Genomic DNA, 18,844 nt, shown 5'->3' on the forward strand with positions numbered 1-18,844 from the left:
AATAGCAGCGTTGATTTGCGAAAACAACTTGAACATACAGTATGGAAAGAGTGTCGCTGTTGCTACCACTTCATATATCATTACTTTTCTTCAGTGGGTGGCGCGTATAGACTTTTTTTACGAAGCTTGTGGAACAGCATTTTGTACTGACGAAGCTACTAGCTTTTCTATTCGCTGCTTTTAACATCCTAAGCTACCGGTAATGCGATCATGTTTGCCGTCATATCTATATTGAAAAACACTGCTTAAAAATAGCACACGTTCGGTCGACGTATTGCGCCAAAGTATGTAAACATTTATTGAACAGAAACTTTTGGAATCAAACATAGAGGGAGAAGGGAGAAAGAAAAAACTGTGTGTAAGCTCTTTTCCTAAAAACCATCGTTGAGCAGGTCAACCTTATTGAACGACTTTGTCGGATCGCCATGGAAACTGGACTTTACTGTTAGTTGTTCCAATGCCTTTAAAAGCCTCTCCTTACACAGGAGAAGATCGTGATAGAAAGCTATGAACTCATCGCTTGTCAAATCACCAATTTTCTTCATGTCGATGAATTCTGTAAAACAACAAATTTCGTCTCCCAAAATATCCGCCACCCGTAGGATGCGTTCCCGCTTCTTTGGCACGAACGGAGCAAACAAGTCAAAAAACTCATTGTCAGTTGTAATACCAAATGCGTTTTTAGCGTGAATGCTATAAGATGGAAGTAGAAGTGTTACATATGCTATCTAACTGACAACTTATTCAGGCGCACGCTTTTTCTGCTCCACTATTTTTATGTTTATACAAAACGAGTTTACTTACGACCATTTAACTTTCTCAGCTGCTTCCATTATGATCTTTCGGCGTAATTGTTCTTCATAGTGCTCTTTAAACTCTCTTTGAAAGCGCACTTCGGCAAGTTTCATTCTCCTGCAAAGGTCGACGAGCACCCAGTTGTAGTAGGGTAAGCACGAGGAACGCACTGAGTGCACTTGAGGATTGCGGATACGTATAATATTGATGATGCTGTTGCTCAAATCGGCTGTCGTCAGGTTTTGGAGCTCCTTTTGCTACGAGAAGTTAGATAAAGTTTCCAGTCAGCATGAGCATCCATGCAATATCAATACACGGTAAAAATGAATATGCACATACAGTTGTCACGGTAGAGAGCTGCATTGGTTTAATTTGCCCTTTCTCTGCTTCAACTTTTTCCATTCTTTTTTTCATCTCTTGTGCAGAGCATAAGAATATATGTATATTTGACCGGAATGCTACTTCAGCTATAATATATCATGTATGTGTACATCGCCGATGACTTTCTTTCTTGAAAAATTCGGATCATTAAAGTGCTCACCTCTTGCTGATCCATTGTCAGTAGTATTCCCATCGTCTCTTCCGCTATGAGTGGCAGGTGGACTACTATCTTTCAGCGATAAACCATTAAAGTCTACATATATAATATATACGCTCATATCAGGAACTACTTTTCATATTTGATAGAACTAAAGAGCTTGTATTGTTGTCACCTGCGCAAGGAGGAGGGCGGGTTGCTGGCGAGTCCAGTTCGCTGTCAAGCGTTGGCATCTTGTACCAGCTTCCATTTTGCAAACTGTCAATGTCAGACATAATCTCGTTATCTGTTATGACAATCAGTAGAAATTATTTGAAAATGTAACGCAAAATCTTATTGGAGTATATTGAAAACGTACACGCGTACCTGTATTGTTTGTCATGGCTCTTCTGTAAAAAAAGAGAGGGCAATAAGGAGCGCGGTTTTTCCTGCTGCTGTTTGCTGTCTGCATTACGAACAGGCCACCCATATTTGGAATCATCGCACAAAATTACGTCAACCATGACGCGGACCGAAGGTACGTAGAGCAAGGACAAGCAGATAAATTAACTTCATACACCATCCCCTTCCTCCCCACAAATCGGAAGCAAGAAATGATAAATATCAGACAGGCTGCTACAGACTCACAACGAACATTCTGGTTGAGAGGATCTCATCGTCCTCTACACTTTTTGGTCGTCGCTATCCTGCTTCTTTATTTGTTTTCTCGTTGAGGTTTCAATGGCATTACCTTGTGAAAGGGGGTTACAGAGTCACTTTTGCCAAACACGGAACGAACAGTTTCCATCCGAGGTGTTAGGGATGTTAGACTAAGTTCCAAGTCATGCAAGAATTCTTCGAACTATTGCCCCTCCGTATCGCCAACTGCCTTCAATTCACTGGATTCAGTGAAAAAGTGAATTTTGCCACCACAACGATTCACAATGTCAAGGAGACGCAGTTTTTTGCTTCAACAAAAGGGGTGAAATAATTGGCGTATTCACCGGCGTCGGTTTTGGCCAATATGGTTTTTGGACTACCCGCAGTGATACTATCATAGTTTCAAACAATAATAGTAGAAAAAAAATCTCAAATTATTAGCTCCTTGTTTACAGATATGGTATAGGTACAGCTCAAGTACTTACCCAGCAATGCATTCGTTGTACATAGTACAAGTTCTCGATTACATTGAAAAGCAGTTTTATCTCTGCATTGCGGCTACCATAGTGTCCGATAGCACGTTGTTGCAGTATGTTTAAACGACGGCAGGAATCCACAATAATGCAGTTGTAGAATGCAGGTGATTTGATGCGGTTGGCTGTTAAATGTGGGGTTGTTGCCACAAATATTTCTTGATGCTATCGATGAGATTTACAGTCATGATATTGTTCAGTTGAGATATGATACCTATGACTAGGAGGTTTACTTACCAAAAGAACCAACAGGGAGGAGTATGTGTGTACACCAACTCTTACAAATGTAGCAGTTTAAATCTGATGGGACGTCACTTGTCACATTTTACCAAATATTAGCGGTGCTTCGCTCGGATGAATGAGCCCCTCCGCTTCGCTCCGTGTCATTCAACGGAAAACCCCCCTATGGAGCGAGGTTGCATCATTGTTTTAATATTACATAGATGCTTATTGTCTGTTTTCAAATTCAAAAGCAAGATCATTGTGCAGTGAGAAGTAGCCTATCATAGAAAGTCGTCAAAGTTGAACACTTAACTATCTCCAGTTTAGAATGCAATGCGAAAAGAAGTGTTGACAAAAATGATGTAGTGATATTGATAAAGAAGAGAATAGGTGATAATAAAGAGAATAGAAGATAAAAAGAATTAGAGAAGGACTTCATGGAAAACAACATTTCGGGTGTTTTAGCCTTGCTGACCCGCGATACTTAAGTTCACGGGAACTAACTTGATTCTGATGGATGAAGGGGTGCGGACGCGTGATATGGCTACATGAAGTAGACCGTGGGTGAAAGGAGGTTTAGGCAAGTAGAGGCCAACAGTGTTGAAACCCTGTGCCTTATTGATGGTCATTGCAAATGCCAGGCGAACAGGGAATTGCGTGTTTTTAAATTGGATGGAGGAGCGTGTCTGTGAAGGTGTGAGTGTTATGCGGGGGATCAAGACGATGTTGCCTGCTTGAGGTCCAGTGGCTATTTCAATTTCAAGTACATATTGTTGGAAAGAGCGTACAATCAGCCGTGTCCTATTGCAGAGACCACTTTGGGTGTGTAAGTTCCGCAAAAGCATGATTGGGCAGCCGACTTTGGGTTTCAGCGAGTGTGGTGGAAGGTCGGATGGATTCATTATCTTTAGAAGCTGTGGTGGGTATGTGATTTGATCTTCTACATCGTCCACTGTACCAGCGCTCTGGAATTCATGTATGGTACCTGAAAAATGGTCGAGTATCAATTCGTTGATTGCTGTAACGTCGACATTCTTTGGAGTCATATAGAGCGATTCATGAGGTATCCACGATCTACGTGTGATGCGTTGAGATCGCCGTAAATAGTTGTTATGAGCTCGTACATGTTGTAATATGACATGAGGATTCGATCTGGAAGCCGGACTTTGTCATCAGTGGTTGGCACGAACAGCCCAGCACCATCACCAATGCGAAATTAAAATATTGCGCAAACTCGCGAAGCTCATTTGCATCATTGGTGTTGGCAGCTTGTTGGACGCGCATATTGAAGGTGGTGGATGGTGACGCTGGGCCAAATGGATGAGCGATTTAAACACTACTGTACGATTTGCGAGCGCGACGCATTTGGTATCACAGGAAGGATCTATTATCATATACTTTACTGTGAGTACTACCGCTTAATAGTATAAAACATGCAAAGTAGAAGAGAGGATACAATGTTGGATACCTGGCGAAAGTCACTACCAAAGACCATGATCTTTCCACCAAATGGAACATTGGCAAGTGTGGGATGATCATGTCTCATGAGATCTTAGATACTCTTGTATACGTTGATACTTGTATTGATACTTTTATTTAACGTGTTTGAAGCGATGGCACTTCTCAGATGATGAAGGGATTGAAGTGAGCTTCATCGTGTTAATGACGGTTATCCCCTTGAGTCTTTCCTCGATGCAATATCCGTCTACTCACAAAGTCGTACATTCATGTAGAATAAATTCTCTGATCTGGAGGAGCCACACACCTCGGCGCGTCATAATAGTGAGAGAGTAACCCGATTGGATAGAATGAACTGGCTCAAATGCCGCGTAGCATGTGTGTTCATGACTACTATATAACCGCGCGGCCGCAGCAACCATGCCGCTCTTCTTCCTGCTCGTCAACTTTTCTAAACCAAAGCTATTCAATGTGAGTGTCATTGGAACGGATTAGAGAATCGGGGAGTGTATGGTTATAGTTGTGAGTGAGAGGAGCGTATGCAACCGGTTGTGAGTACATACCAAGTTCCGTTAAATCATTTTCTTTCTCGTCTTAACCTGGTCCATATCCCCCTCACGTTGGCTCTCAAAGCACAGATGCAAGAGTAAGTACAATATGGAAAGTGTGAAGTGTAATTTGAGGCTTTGCATGTGGATTTGATATACGAAAGAAGATCTGAATTTCGACGTGTCTAAAGAAGTGTATGTACAGCATACGGCCGCTAATGTTATCCTCCTTTCTTCTCTGCTACTACTGTAGGATTCTGACTTTTTGAAATGGTTAGTTCGGTTTGGTGTTTGCACCCCACCCTTAAGCACAAGCAACAACTGTAAGTACGGTAGGGAGTGAAATGTGAGCATGAGCTGGAGAGAAGTCGAGTGTCTGTTGGAGGTGCTGATGCCATGACGTGTCAAAAGTAGCTGCATCTTTAGAACTGCCTGCTTATGATCTTTCCTACTTCGGGTTCCGCTTTATGCTGGTTGGGTTGATCGTGTCCGACGGACAAGTAACATATAGTAAGGATAAGCAAAAGGGGACTTGAACATTGGTATGATAGGTGAGTAGGATGGCCTGGGTGCTGGAGATGACGTGTCAAAGGTGTGCAGTGTGTACAGCAGCGTGACGGGAAAGGGTTCCTGACCATGACGTGTGCAGTATGGAACCAGGAAGATGTGTGCCGTGACATGTCAAAAAGTGTATGCAGCTGCTCATAGATGTTTTCTTTTTTCTATTAGAGGATGGCTCTGCGGTAATCTGTTTGGACTTGGATTGGCTTAGACCCCATCTCTCTCTGTCTATAACTTTGCTGTAAAAGACAAAACAAATGTAAGTCAGCTTGGGATGGAGGAGAATGGTTATGCCGTGTCAAATATAAAGATAGCACAGTGGGTGCAGTCCTCTAATGATCTTTTTTTTCTCAGCTAGAAGAAGTGTTTCTATCTTGGATGCGATTCTCTGCTCTGCTCTGGCCGTGTGTTCGGTTCTCCTGTGTCTCATCGTAAAAGTATGGGTAAGTATAGCACGATAGAATTTTTTGTGTGCGTGTGTGTGTGTTTTACTAACTCCCCATTATCTGTTCGTCTCTTTTGTTTCTCGGAATGGCGATAGCGCACAAACACATCCACGCTGGTCAAAATCGATGCTCTGCTGTCATCCCGCTTAAAGAAGCCGACCTGTCAAGTAGCCCATCGGCTGTGGTCAAGATCTATCCATCCATCTCGACGGTGGCGTGTGCTTTTTGCTTTGAATGGACCTGGAGGAAGTCGTTAAAAGCCTCATATTCTTCTTGCGTTGTTATATATATCCTCCCCTCCCCTTCCCCTTGCTCTGACCCAGGAAGTCGTTAAAAGCGTCTATTGCGTTCTTTATATAGTTTATCCCCCTCCTCTCCCCTCCCCCTTTGCTTTTCTCTTACAGTTCCAAGTAGCCTCTGTCTCGACCCATCTTCGGATGTTGCATCGTTTCACGCGAACGGCTGTTTTTTTACTCAGGCAGCCTCCGGGCGTAAGTCCTGCTTCATCTTCAACTTCCCCGCGCCCACGGGTAAAAAGTGCGGCCGAGGTCCCCATGAATTTGGGAATGCTTTGCGTAAGTATTTACTTTCTCTTTTTCTGTCTGTGAATTTACATGGATGAGAGTTTCCTTTTTTGGATTTTTCAGCTAACTTTTAAAGATTTTAATAATAAAGATCTGTGAATTTACATGGATGAGAGTTTCCTTTTTTGGATTTTTCAGCTAACTTTTAAAGATTTTAATAATAAAGAAGATTAAGATGGCCAAAGTCCCTGGCAACAACTGGAGTAGATTCCATGCGTCATTTGAAGAATTTATGCATAGTAGTAATGACAGCTAGTGGATATATAGTATGTGTATCCATATAAAGACAGCAGATGGTTACAAATACACATAGCACAAAAAATTATTACACTCTATGTTTACATGACGGTGCAATTGAAGCTGTTATTAGCATTGCTTTTCATTGCTTCAGCACTGTTTATACGGATCGTAATGGATTTTTCACCACCGTTGGAGCTATCGTAACGGTGATATAGCGATTGCGTTTCTGGATTGTACTCCCAGGTGCCTGCCGAGGCGTCGACTTGTAAATTCGCCTTGGTCGATCCATAATGATAGTGGGGTATGTAAAGCTCCGTAGTAGTTGTTCTGGCACGATCTTCCTGTTTCTTGAATGGCTTGAACGCAAACACGTATTCAAGCGTATCTATATTAAATTCTGATTTTTCGGGTGTACCTGCCACCTTAGATGCATAGGGCCGCTATATATGACCGGTATAATTTAGTGCTAGTTCTATGGATGATGCCGCGCTTATTCTAGTTTAGACATTTTACTTACAATAGCAGCTTTCAATACGCGACCTCCATCATGCAAACGGCCAATATCATCACACAGGGTATTTGGAGACTCATCCGTATCCAGCGATGCTAAATCCTCCTTCTTTTCTTCGCTTGCTATAGCTGCCGCGATCAACTTGGGCGAGAAAATAGAAAAATTTTCACCATTCCAGTGATCGCCATATTCGTCGTCGTTGCAAATATCGTAGTTCCATAGCCTAAATAAAAAAGAAGTAATTGTAATTACAAAACCGTGTCATCGTTTTTGCACCCAAAACACATAGTTTAGGTGTAGGATATAGTCCAATGACTTACGTAAAGTTAACAAGATTCACTTCTAAGGCATTAATCATGGCATCCATAAAGTGGATATGGTTCGTGTAGTCACCACTCATAAACGCAGCCCGCTGGTTTAGATCCATAGGAATACCCACTTCACCAAGAACACAAGGTTTTTGCCCCATATTATTTAAGCCGCTCTTTTTGATATTCTTGATTTGCCCTCGATAGTTCTTTTTGGCACCATTGCGGCCGAAATACGTGGCGCTAATGACATTGACACCCTAGATCCATTGTGTCAACTGTCAGAAATTTGATTATTATGCCCTATTCTCGGACTTCATGCTTACATTCTGCAATGCCTGAACATCATGGGTAATACGGCCATCAAATTTCTTGTAAAAGACACAATTCAAATCATACCAATGTGGAGCAAATACCATATTGTGATGATGATCCGTATCCGAATACACAGGCGATGCCTCATTCGCCAATGGTTCCACAAAACAAAACCAGTCAGGATTGACTTTTTGAATCGCCTGCGCGTACTTGTTGACAAACGGCACGTAGAAATCTCGGTAAAAATCAACCTTGTTTCCAGTTTTTGGGTCCTTGGAAAAATATGAGGAGTTTTTCAGAATTGGTTTGCCCTTATTATTTATGTCCCACACGCCATGCTGACGCCATATGCATGATGTTCCTGACAACCAGGCACTCCGCTTGTTCTCATTTATCACGCGCATATGTGACTTTTTGGTAGGGAATGGCCATGACTTGATATATACACCGACTTTTTGTGGAACGCCCTCACCTAGGGCAAAGCATTGTAGAGGCGTTGGCGAGTCGCCAAAGATCAAGTTGACTATGGGATCGAATGCTTTGAGTGTATCCAGACCAATATAGCCTGGATGCGGCTCGTTCATGAATTCGAATCCAATCACCGCTTCAAGATCCACAAGACGTGAGGCCAAATGTTGGAAAGCGTTTATAAAGGAGTTGGTCAGAAATTGCTGAATCGATTCGCCTTGGTATGTGTGTTTGGGAGCAAAGGTATCACCGGCAAAGAACAGGGTAAACATAGTACAGCTTGCAAGCTTGGTATAATTGGTTGGCCAGACCTTTATGCAGTTGTTATTGTCTTGTTGTTAGCCGTATCATCATTATTCTCTATTGATCTCTCTACATACCATGGGTAGTGGATCGCCAGGAACAGCATTCGTATTGTGAACATAAGCCGCACCGGTTTCTTTGAATGCACGTATATCCATCCCTGCTATTTCAAATGTCCATCCTGGCGCACCGGATCCACCAGAAAATCGTGACCACTATGTAAGTAAATACAAGTCAACAGATCAGTAATTTGGATAAATCACTTCTCTTTCTCCTTTTCCTTTTCCTTTGTCCTTTCTGCTAAGCGCAGCAAACAACAAACAATTACGTGCATATTTCTTATATTTTGCTTACCGTATCCTGATGCGGATCAATGAAGCATTTGATACCATATGCAGGCATCATCCCGATCAGTTCTCGCAGGTAGTCGATATATTCTTCATCGTATTCGCCAGGATTAGCGTGCTCAATACTTTCCCAAGGGATCAACAATCGAACCAGGGTCAGGCCCCAGGCACGCAGGCGCGCAAAATGCATAGGCGCGTCGTTTAGTGGAAACGGTCGTCCGACAAAGCTGACACCACGATGATCCCAAAACAACTTTTCATCGTACAAATGGGTTGACCCAGGATAAGGCCGCGTAGGCAACTTTGATGATCCGCATAAATTCACGCCGCGCATCAAGAGTGTTCGACCATGCTCATCTGTGAACCATTGAGCATCGTGTGTAATGTTACTTGTCCATTCATGTGCTGCTGCTGCCGCTTCAGTTGAACGCACTTTGGGATCTTCTTCCAAGTGGGTGGTGACCATGGAGACGTGTTTGTTTTGAATTAAAGTATAGTGGAGGAAGGTGGAGAAGGGAAGGCTGCGTTTATAGTCTTTACGGAGCTTTTGGGAGGAGGAGGAGGAGGAGGAGAGGGTTTTATATAGTACTAGAAAGTTTGATAGATATGTGCCGAAAAAATTGGTACCTGTCCCTGAATAATCCTGAACTAGACCAATTGCTATGGTCACACGCGAGCTATTTATCGCCTGAAAAACGTACTACGCATTTGCATTCCAGTTGGGCGTTCCTAAATAACGGCTTACTCTAATCATGATGTATCCATATAGCCCTCTCTTAAAATATAGCCATGAAGAACTAACAAACAGTTGAATGCTTTCCTTCATCAATGCGCTGGTGTGTACTCATGGATATAACGCTTGTATATCTCGAGAATTGATTTACTTAGTAACAGTAGTCATCGACATATATCTCTACTTGCTAACGATGAATGTAACTTATGCCAAGATGTAGAGTATGGGTAATCAAGGGTCGATGAGTAGCATATGTATGGTGCTGCAATGATTCCTGGAAGAAAAAAAAGTTGCTGTCATATCACGTTACAGGTTATGCAGGTTGCTTCGACAGAGCAATGTGAGAATAATACAAGATTGTATAGTTGAAGGCAAACGTATATATGTCGCAATGAAATACAAGGTATGATCTGCTCACTATGTCAGCTATCATAGCCGTTTTAGCAGCTGATGCAAGTTCCCTTGCCCTGCGCATGTTTATTACTACAAATGCGATTTCATGCGAAAGACGGAAGAAAGTCATGTATAGCAGCAAAATAGAAGGATCACGTTCTTTACAAGGAACCAAGGTGACCGACTTATCAAATAGATTTTACATGCAATGAAAAAGGCAACTATCTAACTTTGCATTTCAACAGAGACGTCCATTAAGTGTATATAGATAATCAGCTGATAGTATATCGTTACTGTGAGTCACTTCTTGCGATTTGTTGCTCAATACTACCCACAGCGACAGCCGAAGGTACATATCATAGCGTCAAAAGATATGTCCATCCTAATTGCGACTGTATATTGGAGTTTGACAATAACGTCATAATTAGAAAGTTACTTCCTGTTGTAGCAATTGGTTGTCGTTCCTAACCCAATCGTGGTTGCCTCCATTCCGTCCTCAGATGTGGTTGGTTAACGCTCTTCTAGCCGCGCTTTTATTCTCAGATAAACAATAAAAGAAAATTCATTCTACAATCTAGTACTTTAGTTCTTTCTAAGCCGCGCATTCGTGGTAAATGAGTTCAAATGAAGAAACCTACGCACAAAGACTCCAAGTACTTGAAGAATTGGAGCAACGCCTTCGCACAAAACTCGAGGAACGCGACCGAGGAGACAGACCAGAGTTGCCCATCGACATTAGAAGTGAACTCGACGACTCGACCCAACTTGACTTGGACGACAATTTCAAGATTTTCAAGAGAGACCTCATTAAGTATGACGGCGATAAATGGACCCGATCAGGTGCTGTCAACAAAGTATTTGTCCACGAACTCAAAAAAGCGACGTTGGACGCCAATCAAACAATCAATGGCAAGTACAAGGACGCAGACCGGATGCGAAACGCGGCTCGAGCTGCAACAGAGATCTTTGACAACTTGCAACAACTTATCGAGCGAGGTGGTAGCGACAACGATGAACAAGACCTTAGGCAGATCATGGAAAAAGCTAGACGACTTGCAGTTTATGGTTTCGCGACAGGAAAACAGCAAGAGCGAGAGGCAAGAACAGCAGTTTCAAAAGCCCTCAAGTTACCAGCAAGTGTCCGGTATATGGAGGAAGACGACGAAGCAGGCAAAGACCTGGCGTTCAGTCAAGACATGGTGCAAAAAATTGAACAAGCCAGATACGATCAACAAATTATCAGAGCAGCCATCAACAGAAACCGCAATGGATATAACGGATATAACAATGGTGGAGGCCGAGGCCGGGGCCGCGGATTCAGCAACTTCGGCAGGGGTGGCTACAAGTCCAGCTCTTTTTTTGGCAGACCGAAACCCAACAACAACTACAGCCAAAACAACACCAATCAGACCAATCCCGATCCCAGACAGTAGTGCCGCCGTTGACGGAACAACACTACACAATTCCCCCCGATGGTATTCCACCGGGGGCGCGCCTATTATATTTTGCCGATCAATGGAAGAAGATAACGAACCATCCATGGCCTTTGTCTATCGTCCAAGAGGGCTACAAAATTCAATTTCAAACGCAACCACAACCATGGTTTTCCAAGAGGGTGACACAGGATGCGGCAGCACAGACCAGGATCGACCAGGCCGTGGCACAGTTTCAAGTAGCACAAGTGATAGAGAGATCACCTACCCAAGACCGCCGGTTTTTGTCGACATTGTTTACCATCCAAGAACCTACGAAGATTCGACCGATTATTGATGGCCGCAAGATAAACCGATTCATCCAGTATCAGAAATTTCGGATGGAAGGTTTGCCAGCCCTACGGGATTTGATCGAAGCCAAGGATTTTATCTGCAAAATCGATATGAGAGATGCGTACACGGTGGTTCCGATCCACCCCGATTCGCGAGACTTTTTGACATTCGAGACCAAAGATGGTGTAGTGATGCGGTACAGGTCGCTCCCCTTTGGGGCAAGCATGGCGCCACGAGTGTGGTCGAAACTACTTCGATATGCCCTAGAACCACTCAGACGCCAGGGGATGCGCTTTTGCTACTACATCGACGACGTGTGTCTATTGAATCAATCGGCAACCAGCTTGAAACAAGATTGCGAGAAAATGATCAACCATCTCACGTCCTTGGGTTTCATCATCAACCACAAGAAGAGCGACCTCAAACCGAAACAAGTACAAGAATTCTTGGGTTTTCAATTCAACACGATCACGGGACTTATCCAAGTGCCAACACACAAACTGAACAAGCTGGTGCGACGCATCAAGCAAGCCAAAAACCAAGTGTTCTCGTGCCGATGGATCGCCGGATTACTTGGCAAGATGACAGCGATGATTCCAGCAATTGGCGATGCCCTACTCCATATACGACACATACAGCGTGCATTGACCACAACATTGCAACAGACACGACAAGGGTGGGAGGCTCCATGCCAATTAACCACACTGGCAATACAGGATTTGAATTGGTGGCTCACCCTCGCAGAGAGCCGGAATGGCTTACCTATCCATCGACCACCACCAGAATTACCGGCAGTAACCATCCATACAGATGCGGCGGCGTCTGGGTGGGGAATAGCATCCGAACTAGGCGAATTCGCAGGATATTGGCGCACCGACGAAGAATCCGAATCGATAAATGTTCGAGAACTAGCAACGATCAAGATAGCGTTGGAGATCCATGCAAAACGGTTTGCAAACTCAACAATACACATCTACACCGACAACATAACAGCGCTAAAATATGCAAGCAAGGCAGGCGGTACGGCATCCATATCACTGCAGCAACTCGCCTTAGACATTCAAGATATATGTCTCGATTACAACCTCACAGTCAGATTCTCTCATATTGCGGGCGTGAAGAACGTGGCGGCGGATCGGCTCAGACAGCGCAAACCAATTTACGAATGGACGTTGCCGTACAACAAATTCTACAAGATTCTACAGCAATGGGGACCGCTAACGATCGACGCTTTTGCAGGGAGGCACAACAATCGACTTCCGACGTATTGGGCGAGACAACCGGATGGCAATCAAGCAGCAGTAGACGCTTTCCAACAACCATGGCCGAAACGCGGATTGTACCTTCATCCACCATGGCAACTGATTCCGAAAGTCATCCGCAAATTCAATCAAGATCGAGTGCAACAAGCCGTGTTGGTCACTCCGATGTGGCCAACCCAGTTTTGGTGGCCGATGATTTTGAACCAAGTACGGGACCCACCATTAATAATGCCGATCAACCAACGAATCAACCTAGTCGCATGGCGATTATTGAACGCACATGGCACAAAGAAGGCTATAGCAAGGAAACGAAAAAATTTTTAACAAAAGCCACCCGTTCATCAACAAGAAGGAAATACAATCATTATTGGATTCGTTATGCCAAATGGTGTCGTGATCAGGTTCCTATTCAAGACCCGGAACAATATAATCCCAAGATGCTGGTAGAGTTCCTGGAAGCCAACGTAGACTTAGGATATGATTCCCTCAATGGAATGCGATCATCGATTGCGTCAGTGTTTGGCGTCACACATCCATGGCGACAGCCCATTGCTGAGCACCCAGACGTCAAACGGTTCTTTGCTGCTAAAAGACGCACAACATTCAAGATGCCTAATATTAGTCAAGAAATTTGGGATACGGACAAGGTGATAACCTTACTGAAGGAATGGGGCCCAACGGAGCAACTGCCGATGGACAAACTCCAAAAGAAAACCATCATGTTACTGTGTTTGGCAACCATGTGGCGCACAAGATCGGACATTGGACGCTTGCAACTACGAGACGTGCATATACAATATGACAACGGAGAATGTATTGGCATGACCCTCATTGCTCGAGAACCAAAAGAGAGCCAAGTCAAAGATTCAAAAATTGGTGTCATTGCAGACCAATCCATATGCCCTGTCCGCACCTTACACACTTGGATGAAGAAATCACAACCGTTGCGCTGCAATTTACCTACAGATCAAACACTCTTTTTAGCCAACATTTACAAGACTCCAAGAGTAGCAAGTCCTGTAACCGTTGCGAACTGGGTTACTAAGGTCATGGCCGAGGCAGGCATTGATACTACCATTTTTAAGGCACATTCCACGCGTTCGGCGGCGAGTACAAAGGCTGCTGAAAAAGGCATAGACGTTGATATGATCAAGGAACATGGCCATTGGAGCAAGAAGAGCGAGACGTTTGAACATTATTATTATCGCCCTCGCGACCAACATGCACGTGGCAGACAAGTAGTTACGACAATTTTTTCGTCCACGGAGAACACACCAACCACATCTGAGGACGGAATGGAGGCAACCACGATTGGGTTAGGAACGACAACCAATAGGCTAGTTGCCGGAATGGAGTCCGATGATGTGGTGGGGACCCGCCCTTGGTATCAACGCTTGATTTGGCCCTTCCCATAATATCATATACTTAGACAAAAAAATTGTAATACATAGCTTAGAAAGAACTAAAGTACTAGATTGTAGAATGAATTTTCTTTTATTGTTTATCTGAGAATAAAAGCGCGGCTAGAAGAGCGTTAACCAACCACATCATCGGACTCCATTCCGGCAACTAGCCTATTCAAGCACCTCGGAGGTTGTGGCAAAAATTGGACAAAGGCGTCTCCAAATTTTCCTTCTCTCTCTTGTGAATTTTCTCATGGGTGATCGTAAAGGTGCCAATGCCTTGTATTGAGGCTATCCCACACTCATAATTCTGCTTACGAAGCTTATGTACTAAATTAGTGCGTGTGTATACCTTGTTTCCTATAGAACATTCTTCACGCAGCGATCGCCATAAGAGAAGTCGTAGTCGATCGCCGCGTCCTCGATCGGAAAGCACCCGTTCAACGTCGCATCGACGGCACGAAAGCCCTGACAGCAAGGACAGACATAGTAAGAGAAGAAAAAGTGGTATGTTACCCCAAGCGTTATGCTGTCAAAAAAGCAAATGGCATCTCCTTATACGTTGTCTTTTTTTTTCTTTTTTATTGGCCTTTATCATTTTCCATTGTCATGGGGGTAAACCAAACCCACCTCGACCAACCAACCACTACACAACAACGCCATGGAACGTGGGGTATGGGTTGTGTGGGGATCTGAATGTGTAGATCGGCGCTCGAGATCACCATCACATCGTCGTTATCATAGCAACCGCCACCGATCTCCTTCACCATCTTCAGAATCTTCTTCAGAAGACGAAAGCAGTTCAGCTTCAGAGTCAGAAGGTATTTTATTCTTGTATTTGTATGTGTATGGTATGCTAGATCACATGGAAGAGTTATTAATTCCATTCGCTTTCTTTTTGCCTCTTATAGATGAAAAGCGACGACGACGAAAGTCCAAGAAACAGCATCGAAGCAAAAAGCATAAGAAAAGCGTAAGTTTGATCGAAAATGATATATGCTAAAGAGTGTGTGGCGGTGTAGGCTAACAATGAGAGGTTTAATGCTATACTTAAAGAAAAAACATCGAAAGAGTCGGAGGAGTAGCGATGATGTTGGAAGCAGTGATGAGGACGCTAAAAGAAGAAGCGCAATCACTGGTAAAAAGGTAATAAATGATTTGTAAATAGAGGATGAGAAGAAGAATGAAGCATAGAAAAGGGTGGTTAAACAGGAATTGTATCATAGATCAAGCTTAAGGTCCACAAGTCTTCAGATGACAAAGTGCGTGACGAAAACCGCTCAAACTTGTTGCACTTTCTGAACTCTGCGTTCTAAAGCGCACAAAATATATCGCATTATCTTCCAATGTACTGGGGTCTTTTCTAATGAGTGCATATTGCTGCTTGGATGCTTTTATAAACTGTAGCAATAGTGTCAGATTGCCGCGCAAACTAGAAGAAGTTTGAGCATCATTACGCCCTGCGCATAAGTTTCGTTCTGATACTCGATCCTGTGAAACCTGGTAACTAGCGGGTCAAAATCCTTACTGTCGATCCACTCCTTTTCTTTTCTTTGTTTGCATATTTCACGTAGAAAAGAGGGGGCGAACAAAAAAAAGAAGAAGCACCATGCCAAATTATCTGTTTGCTCTTGGGTTATCTATACTTTTAGTGATTCACTCTCGACGTAAAAAGTCATTGTCGCCTAATGGCGCTGCTGGTGCGTTCATTCTTGGGATGGCCACTTTTACGTCAACGTATGCGTACTTTACAGTCGTGCTTTTGACATTTTTCCTCGCGAGTTCAAAGTTGACGAAGGTAATTAGCACTACACTTGCTGTAATTCGCTCGGCAAAAATCAGTGTTTGCACCAACAATTCTGTTAAAAAAATTGCCATCATGTCTCTCTCTAACTTTTCGTGTCTAGTTTAAAGCAGAACGGAAGCGATTGTTGGAGGCAGACTATGACCATTCAAGCGAACGAACGCTGATTCAGGTCGCATGCAACGGATTGACTGGTGGTATTATTGCCGCGCTATTTCAAGTTCTGTATGAAGGCAACTTGTCGTGTTTCGATCAAGACCGAAATAGTTTGATACTGTTTTGGGCATACATGGGGTAAGCTTTAGATATTGCATGAGCAAGAGTAAGGATGTGCTGACCTAATATTATTTGATGAAAATAAGTCATTACGGCTGTTGTGCAGGCGATACGGTACGTAACAATATAAGAGAAGATCCGCGGTGGTGATCCTGGTGACTCACTGAATATTGCGTATATAGTGGGCAAGTGAATTGGGTATCCTGAATCGATCCTGGCCTATCTCAATTATCCGGTTCAAAAAAGTGCCTCCAGGAACAAACGGCGGCGTGTCGCCATTGGGCCTGGCCGCATCTATTGCTGGGGGCGCGGCTGTTGGATTGGCCGGTGCCATCACATTGTGGATTCAGCAACCGTGTCATGGCACTCCATGGGATATTGTGCTTTTGGGTGCTTTGGCTGGTCTCGGCGGTTCTTTGGTTCGTATATTGAGTAACGTCATCGTGTAAGATGTTGAATCGGCATAAACTGACTTTCGAAACACAGATCGATTCCATTCTCGGCGCAACTGTTCAACGAACCTTATACTCTGAGAAGCAAAAAATGGTCGTAGAAGATGAAAAGGATGCCTCAGTGATTAGCGGCTTGAACATTTTGGATAACCACCAGGTAAGTAACATGTCTACTGCTGTACAAGCATTAATCTATCTTTACGCAAATTGACAAACTTTACTGCCCCATCATATAGGTGAACTTTGTCTCCTCGGTTCTTACATCTGCAATTTGTGGTGCAGCAGCATATTACATGCACTAGATACCTCTTCCACCTTCATGTAATATCTGTTGTTTTTGCCCCCTCGTGATGTTTTTTTAATTGATATATATAAAGTTGCTTTGTATATCAACATGAATATTATTGACCCTCCTCCATTGCTTCGCTTCCTACATTCTGCTCCTTCAACAATGCATTGATTTCTTCAGGTTTGTAAAGATCGTACTTGATTTTGCTGTCCACCATACGGATGGTAGCAAATTCCACTAAATAGAGCACGCAGGTTCATATATGAGTTTCTTTCATTTTCCTTTCAATTGTCGCCGCCATATCTATGACTCAAAACTACCAAAACTCAAGTTCAAATGAAATTATAAGGAACTTACGTTTCTCGCTATTCAGAGTAGTGCTATCCATGGTCTTGCTCAAAACCTTGATAGCCAAAGCCTTGGCCTCTTCCACGGTCATATCCTCCTTGTGATCCTGCTTCAGAATACTTTGTGCGGTCGCATTGTTGGCACCGATACACGTTGCCTTCCAACCGCCATAGTTGCCAGAAGGATCGGAATGGTACAGCTGGAATCCGTAGTGGTCGTCATAACCAGCAAAGATAAATGAAACACCGAATGGACGCAAACCACCATACTGTGTGTAGCCTTGTTTCAAATCGCACAGACGCTGGACGAGCTGTTCGACAGGCATCTCTTCGTTATAAGTGAACAAGTATCGTTGTGCGCTTGACCGAGCCCAGTTGATTAGAATATTTGCGTCTGCTGTCATACCAGCTACACCACAAATCATGCGGCTATAATTTGTTTGATAGATACATGTTGGATAACGTCAAAAACACTGTTTGCATGGTCGAACGTATTGCCATTGTCATACAGAGAAAGATTATAGGGCGTAAAGATAAACAGGTGCTTACTCGTTGAGCTTGTAGATCTTTTCGGCGGATGCAGATTGTTCCAACAGTTTGGACGTCACTTTCTTTTCGGCAGCAATAACAATACCGTCTTTTGCGAGAATGCCTAGCGCAATGCCGGCATGCGAAATGGCTTCCATGGCATATTCGACTTGGTATAAGCGCCCTGTATATATGTGTCAATGGTTGGTTGCGTAATGGACCGAAGAAAAAAAATATTTAATATTTGTCAGTAAGTAAATCTCAAAGTATGAATTCCTTTAGAAGAATGATGCCCAATTGTCTCTCTCCTTTGCGCATGCTTTAATACCTTCGGGCGAAAAGATGGTTGTCCGTGAATCGTATCTTCGAGCCATTGTTAAAGTAGTAAAAACGTAAAGAACGAAAAAGTCGCGTACCTGTCTGGCGCGGCAGGAAAAGGAGATTGCGTGAGCGGGGAGCCCATTACGTTCATGGCATTTTTAGGGTCTCGCTATGTCACTGACTGTTGTAAAGGGAGCACTTGGGTGTCCAATTAAGGTAATTCTTATTAAAGTTATTTTACTTGACACTAATTCGATAATTATCGGTCATGAAAGGAATAGATACAGGCAAAATTTTGAAGCTGTTGAAATGTAAGTAATAGGAAGAGTAACAGGCTCTAAAAAGACACAACTATCGTAATAGTCGCGACAGTAATCAACGTAAATAACTTCCAAAGAGGCATTGAAATGTGCTTTTCGATAGTCGTTCACTTAGTTAGAGCAACCACCAAAAA

At 43.3% G+C, this 18,844-nt stretch overlaps 5 protein-coding genes across 5 annotated transcripts; 2 read left to right on the forward strand and 3 right to left on the reverse strand.

Moving 5' to 3' along the window:
* Positions 1 to 268: 268 nt before the first annotated feature.
* Positions 269 to 1,722, reverse strand: BDB00DRAFT_797415 (uncharacterized protein). Its single transcript, XM_053121544.1, has 5 exons — positions 1,700 to 1,722; positions 1,337 to 1,619; positions 1,135 to 1,211; positions 805 to 1,052; positions 269 to 693 (listed from the first exon to the last, which is right to left on the reverse strand). Exons 2-5 carry the CDS (start codon positions 1,452 to 1,454, stop codon positions 372 to 374), a joined length of 765 nt encoding a protein of 254 aa, XP_052985201.1. The 5' UTR covers positions 1,455 to 1,619; positions 1,700 to 1,722; the 3' UTR covers positions 269 to 371.
* Positions 1,723 to 6,491: 4,769 nt separating this feature from the next.
* On the reverse strand, positions 6,492 to 9,390 carry BDB00DRAFT_797442 (glycoside hydrolase superfamily). Its single transcript, XM_053121545.1, has 6 exons — positions 8,824 to 9,390; positions 8,547 to 8,684; positions 7,710 to 8,477; positions 7,396 to 7,643; positions 7,082 to 7,298; positions 6,492 to 7,004 (listed from the first exon to the last, which is right to left on the reverse strand). The coding sequence occupies exons 1-6, from the start codon at positions 9,280 to 9,282 to the stop codon at positions 6,663 to 6,665; spliced, it is 2,172 nt and encodes a 723-aa protein (XP_052985202.1). The 5' UTR covers positions 9,283 to 9,390; the 3' UTR covers positions 6,492 to 6,662.
* A 5,236-nt stretch (positions 9,391 to 14,626) lies between these two features.
* On the forward strand, positions 14,627 to 15,689 carry BDB00DRAFT_783550 (uncharacterized protein; the record flags this gene model as incomplete). Its single annotated transcript, XM_053120390.1, has 6 exons — positions 14,627 to 14,636; positions 14,740 to 14,862; positions 15,078 to 15,194; positions 15,285 to 15,346; positions 15,430 to 15,519; positions 15,600 to 15,689. 6 exons carry the CDS (start codon positions 14,627 to 14,629, stop codon positions 15,687 to 15,689), a joined length of 492 nt encoding a protein of 163 aa, XP_052985203.1.
* A 293-nt stretch (positions 15,690 to 15,982) lies between these two features.
* On the forward strand, positions 15,983 to 17,207 carry BDB00DRAFT_783551 (integral membrane protein DUF92-domain-containing protein; the record flags this gene model as incomplete). The annotated part of the gene is made up of 6 exons (XM_053120391.1): positions 15,983 to 16,171; positions 16,281 to 16,471; positions 16,540 to 16,567; positions 16,636 to 16,872; positions 16,940 to 17,062; positions 17,142 to 17,207. The coding sequence occupies 6 exons, from the start codon at positions 15,983 to 15,985 to the stop codon at positions 17,205 to 17,207; spliced, it is 834 nt and encodes a 277-aa protein (XP_052985204.1).
* A 41-nt stretch (positions 17,208 to 17,248) lies between these two features.
* On the reverse strand, positions 17,249 to 18,488 carry BDB00DRAFT_797471 (proteasome subunit alpha type-4). Its single transcript, XM_053121546.1, has 4 exons — positions 18,398 to 18,488; positions 18,091 to 18,253; positions 17,552 to 17,970; positions 17,249 to 17,431 (listed from the first exon to the last, which is right to left on the reverse strand). Exons 1-4 carry the CDS (start codon positions 18,441 to 18,443, stop codon positions 17,307 to 17,309), a joined length of 753 nt encoding a protein of 250 aa, XP_052985205.1. The 5' UTR covers positions 18,444 to 18,488; the 3' UTR covers positions 17,249 to 17,306.
* Positions 18,489 to 18,844: the final 356 nt, after the last annotated feature.

The sequence above is a fragment of the Zychaea mexicana genome (assembly GCF_025766255.1).
Source record: "Zychaea mexicana strain RSA 1403 chromosome Unknown BDB00scaffold_3, whole genome shotgun sequence".
Lineage (NCBI taxonomy): Eukaryota > Fungi > Mucoromycota > Mucoromycetes > Mucorales > Lichtheimiaceae > Zychaea > Zychaea mexicana.

Bases quoted from the DNA above. Each gene is read 5' to 3' on its own strand.
- BDB00DRAFT_797415 (XM_053121544.1), bottom strand. From the start codon at position 1,454: ATGAGCGTATATATTATATATGTAGACTTTAATGGTTTATCGCTGAAA. The intron at 1,212-1,336 runs GTGAGCACTTTA...GCTCTGCACAAG, and splicing joins TGACAATGGATCAGCAAGAG to AGATGAAAAAAAGAATGGAA. The intron at 694-804 runs GTAAGTAAACTC...TCCATCTTATAG, and splicing joins GCTGAGAAAGTTAAATGGTC to CATTCACGCTAAAAACGCAT.
- BDB00DRAFT_797442 (XM_053121545.1), bottom strand. From the start codon at position 9,282: ATGGTCACCACCCACTTGGAAGAAGATCCCAAAGTGCGTTCAACTGAA. The intron at 8,685-8,823 runs GTAAGCAAAATA...TTACTTACATAG, and splicing joins TTGATCCGCATCAGGATACG to TGGTCACGATTTTCTGGTGG. The intron at 7,644-7,709 runs GTAAGCATGAAG...CAATGGATCTAG, and splicing joins ATGTTCAGGCATTGCAGAAT to GGTGTCAATGTCATTAGCGC.
- BDB00DRAFT_797471 (XM_053121546.1), bottom strand. From the start codon at position 18,443: ATGGCTCGAAGATACGATTCACGGACAACCATCTTTTCGCCCGAAG. The intron at 18,254-18,397 runs GTATTAAAGCAT...ACATATATACAG, and splicing joins AACCATCTTTTCGCCCGAAG to GGCGCTTATACCAAGTCGAA. The intron at 17,432-17,551 runs GTAAGTTCCTTA...TGCTCTATTTAG, and splicing joins TACTCTGAATAGCGAGAAAC to TGGAATTTGCTACCATCCGT.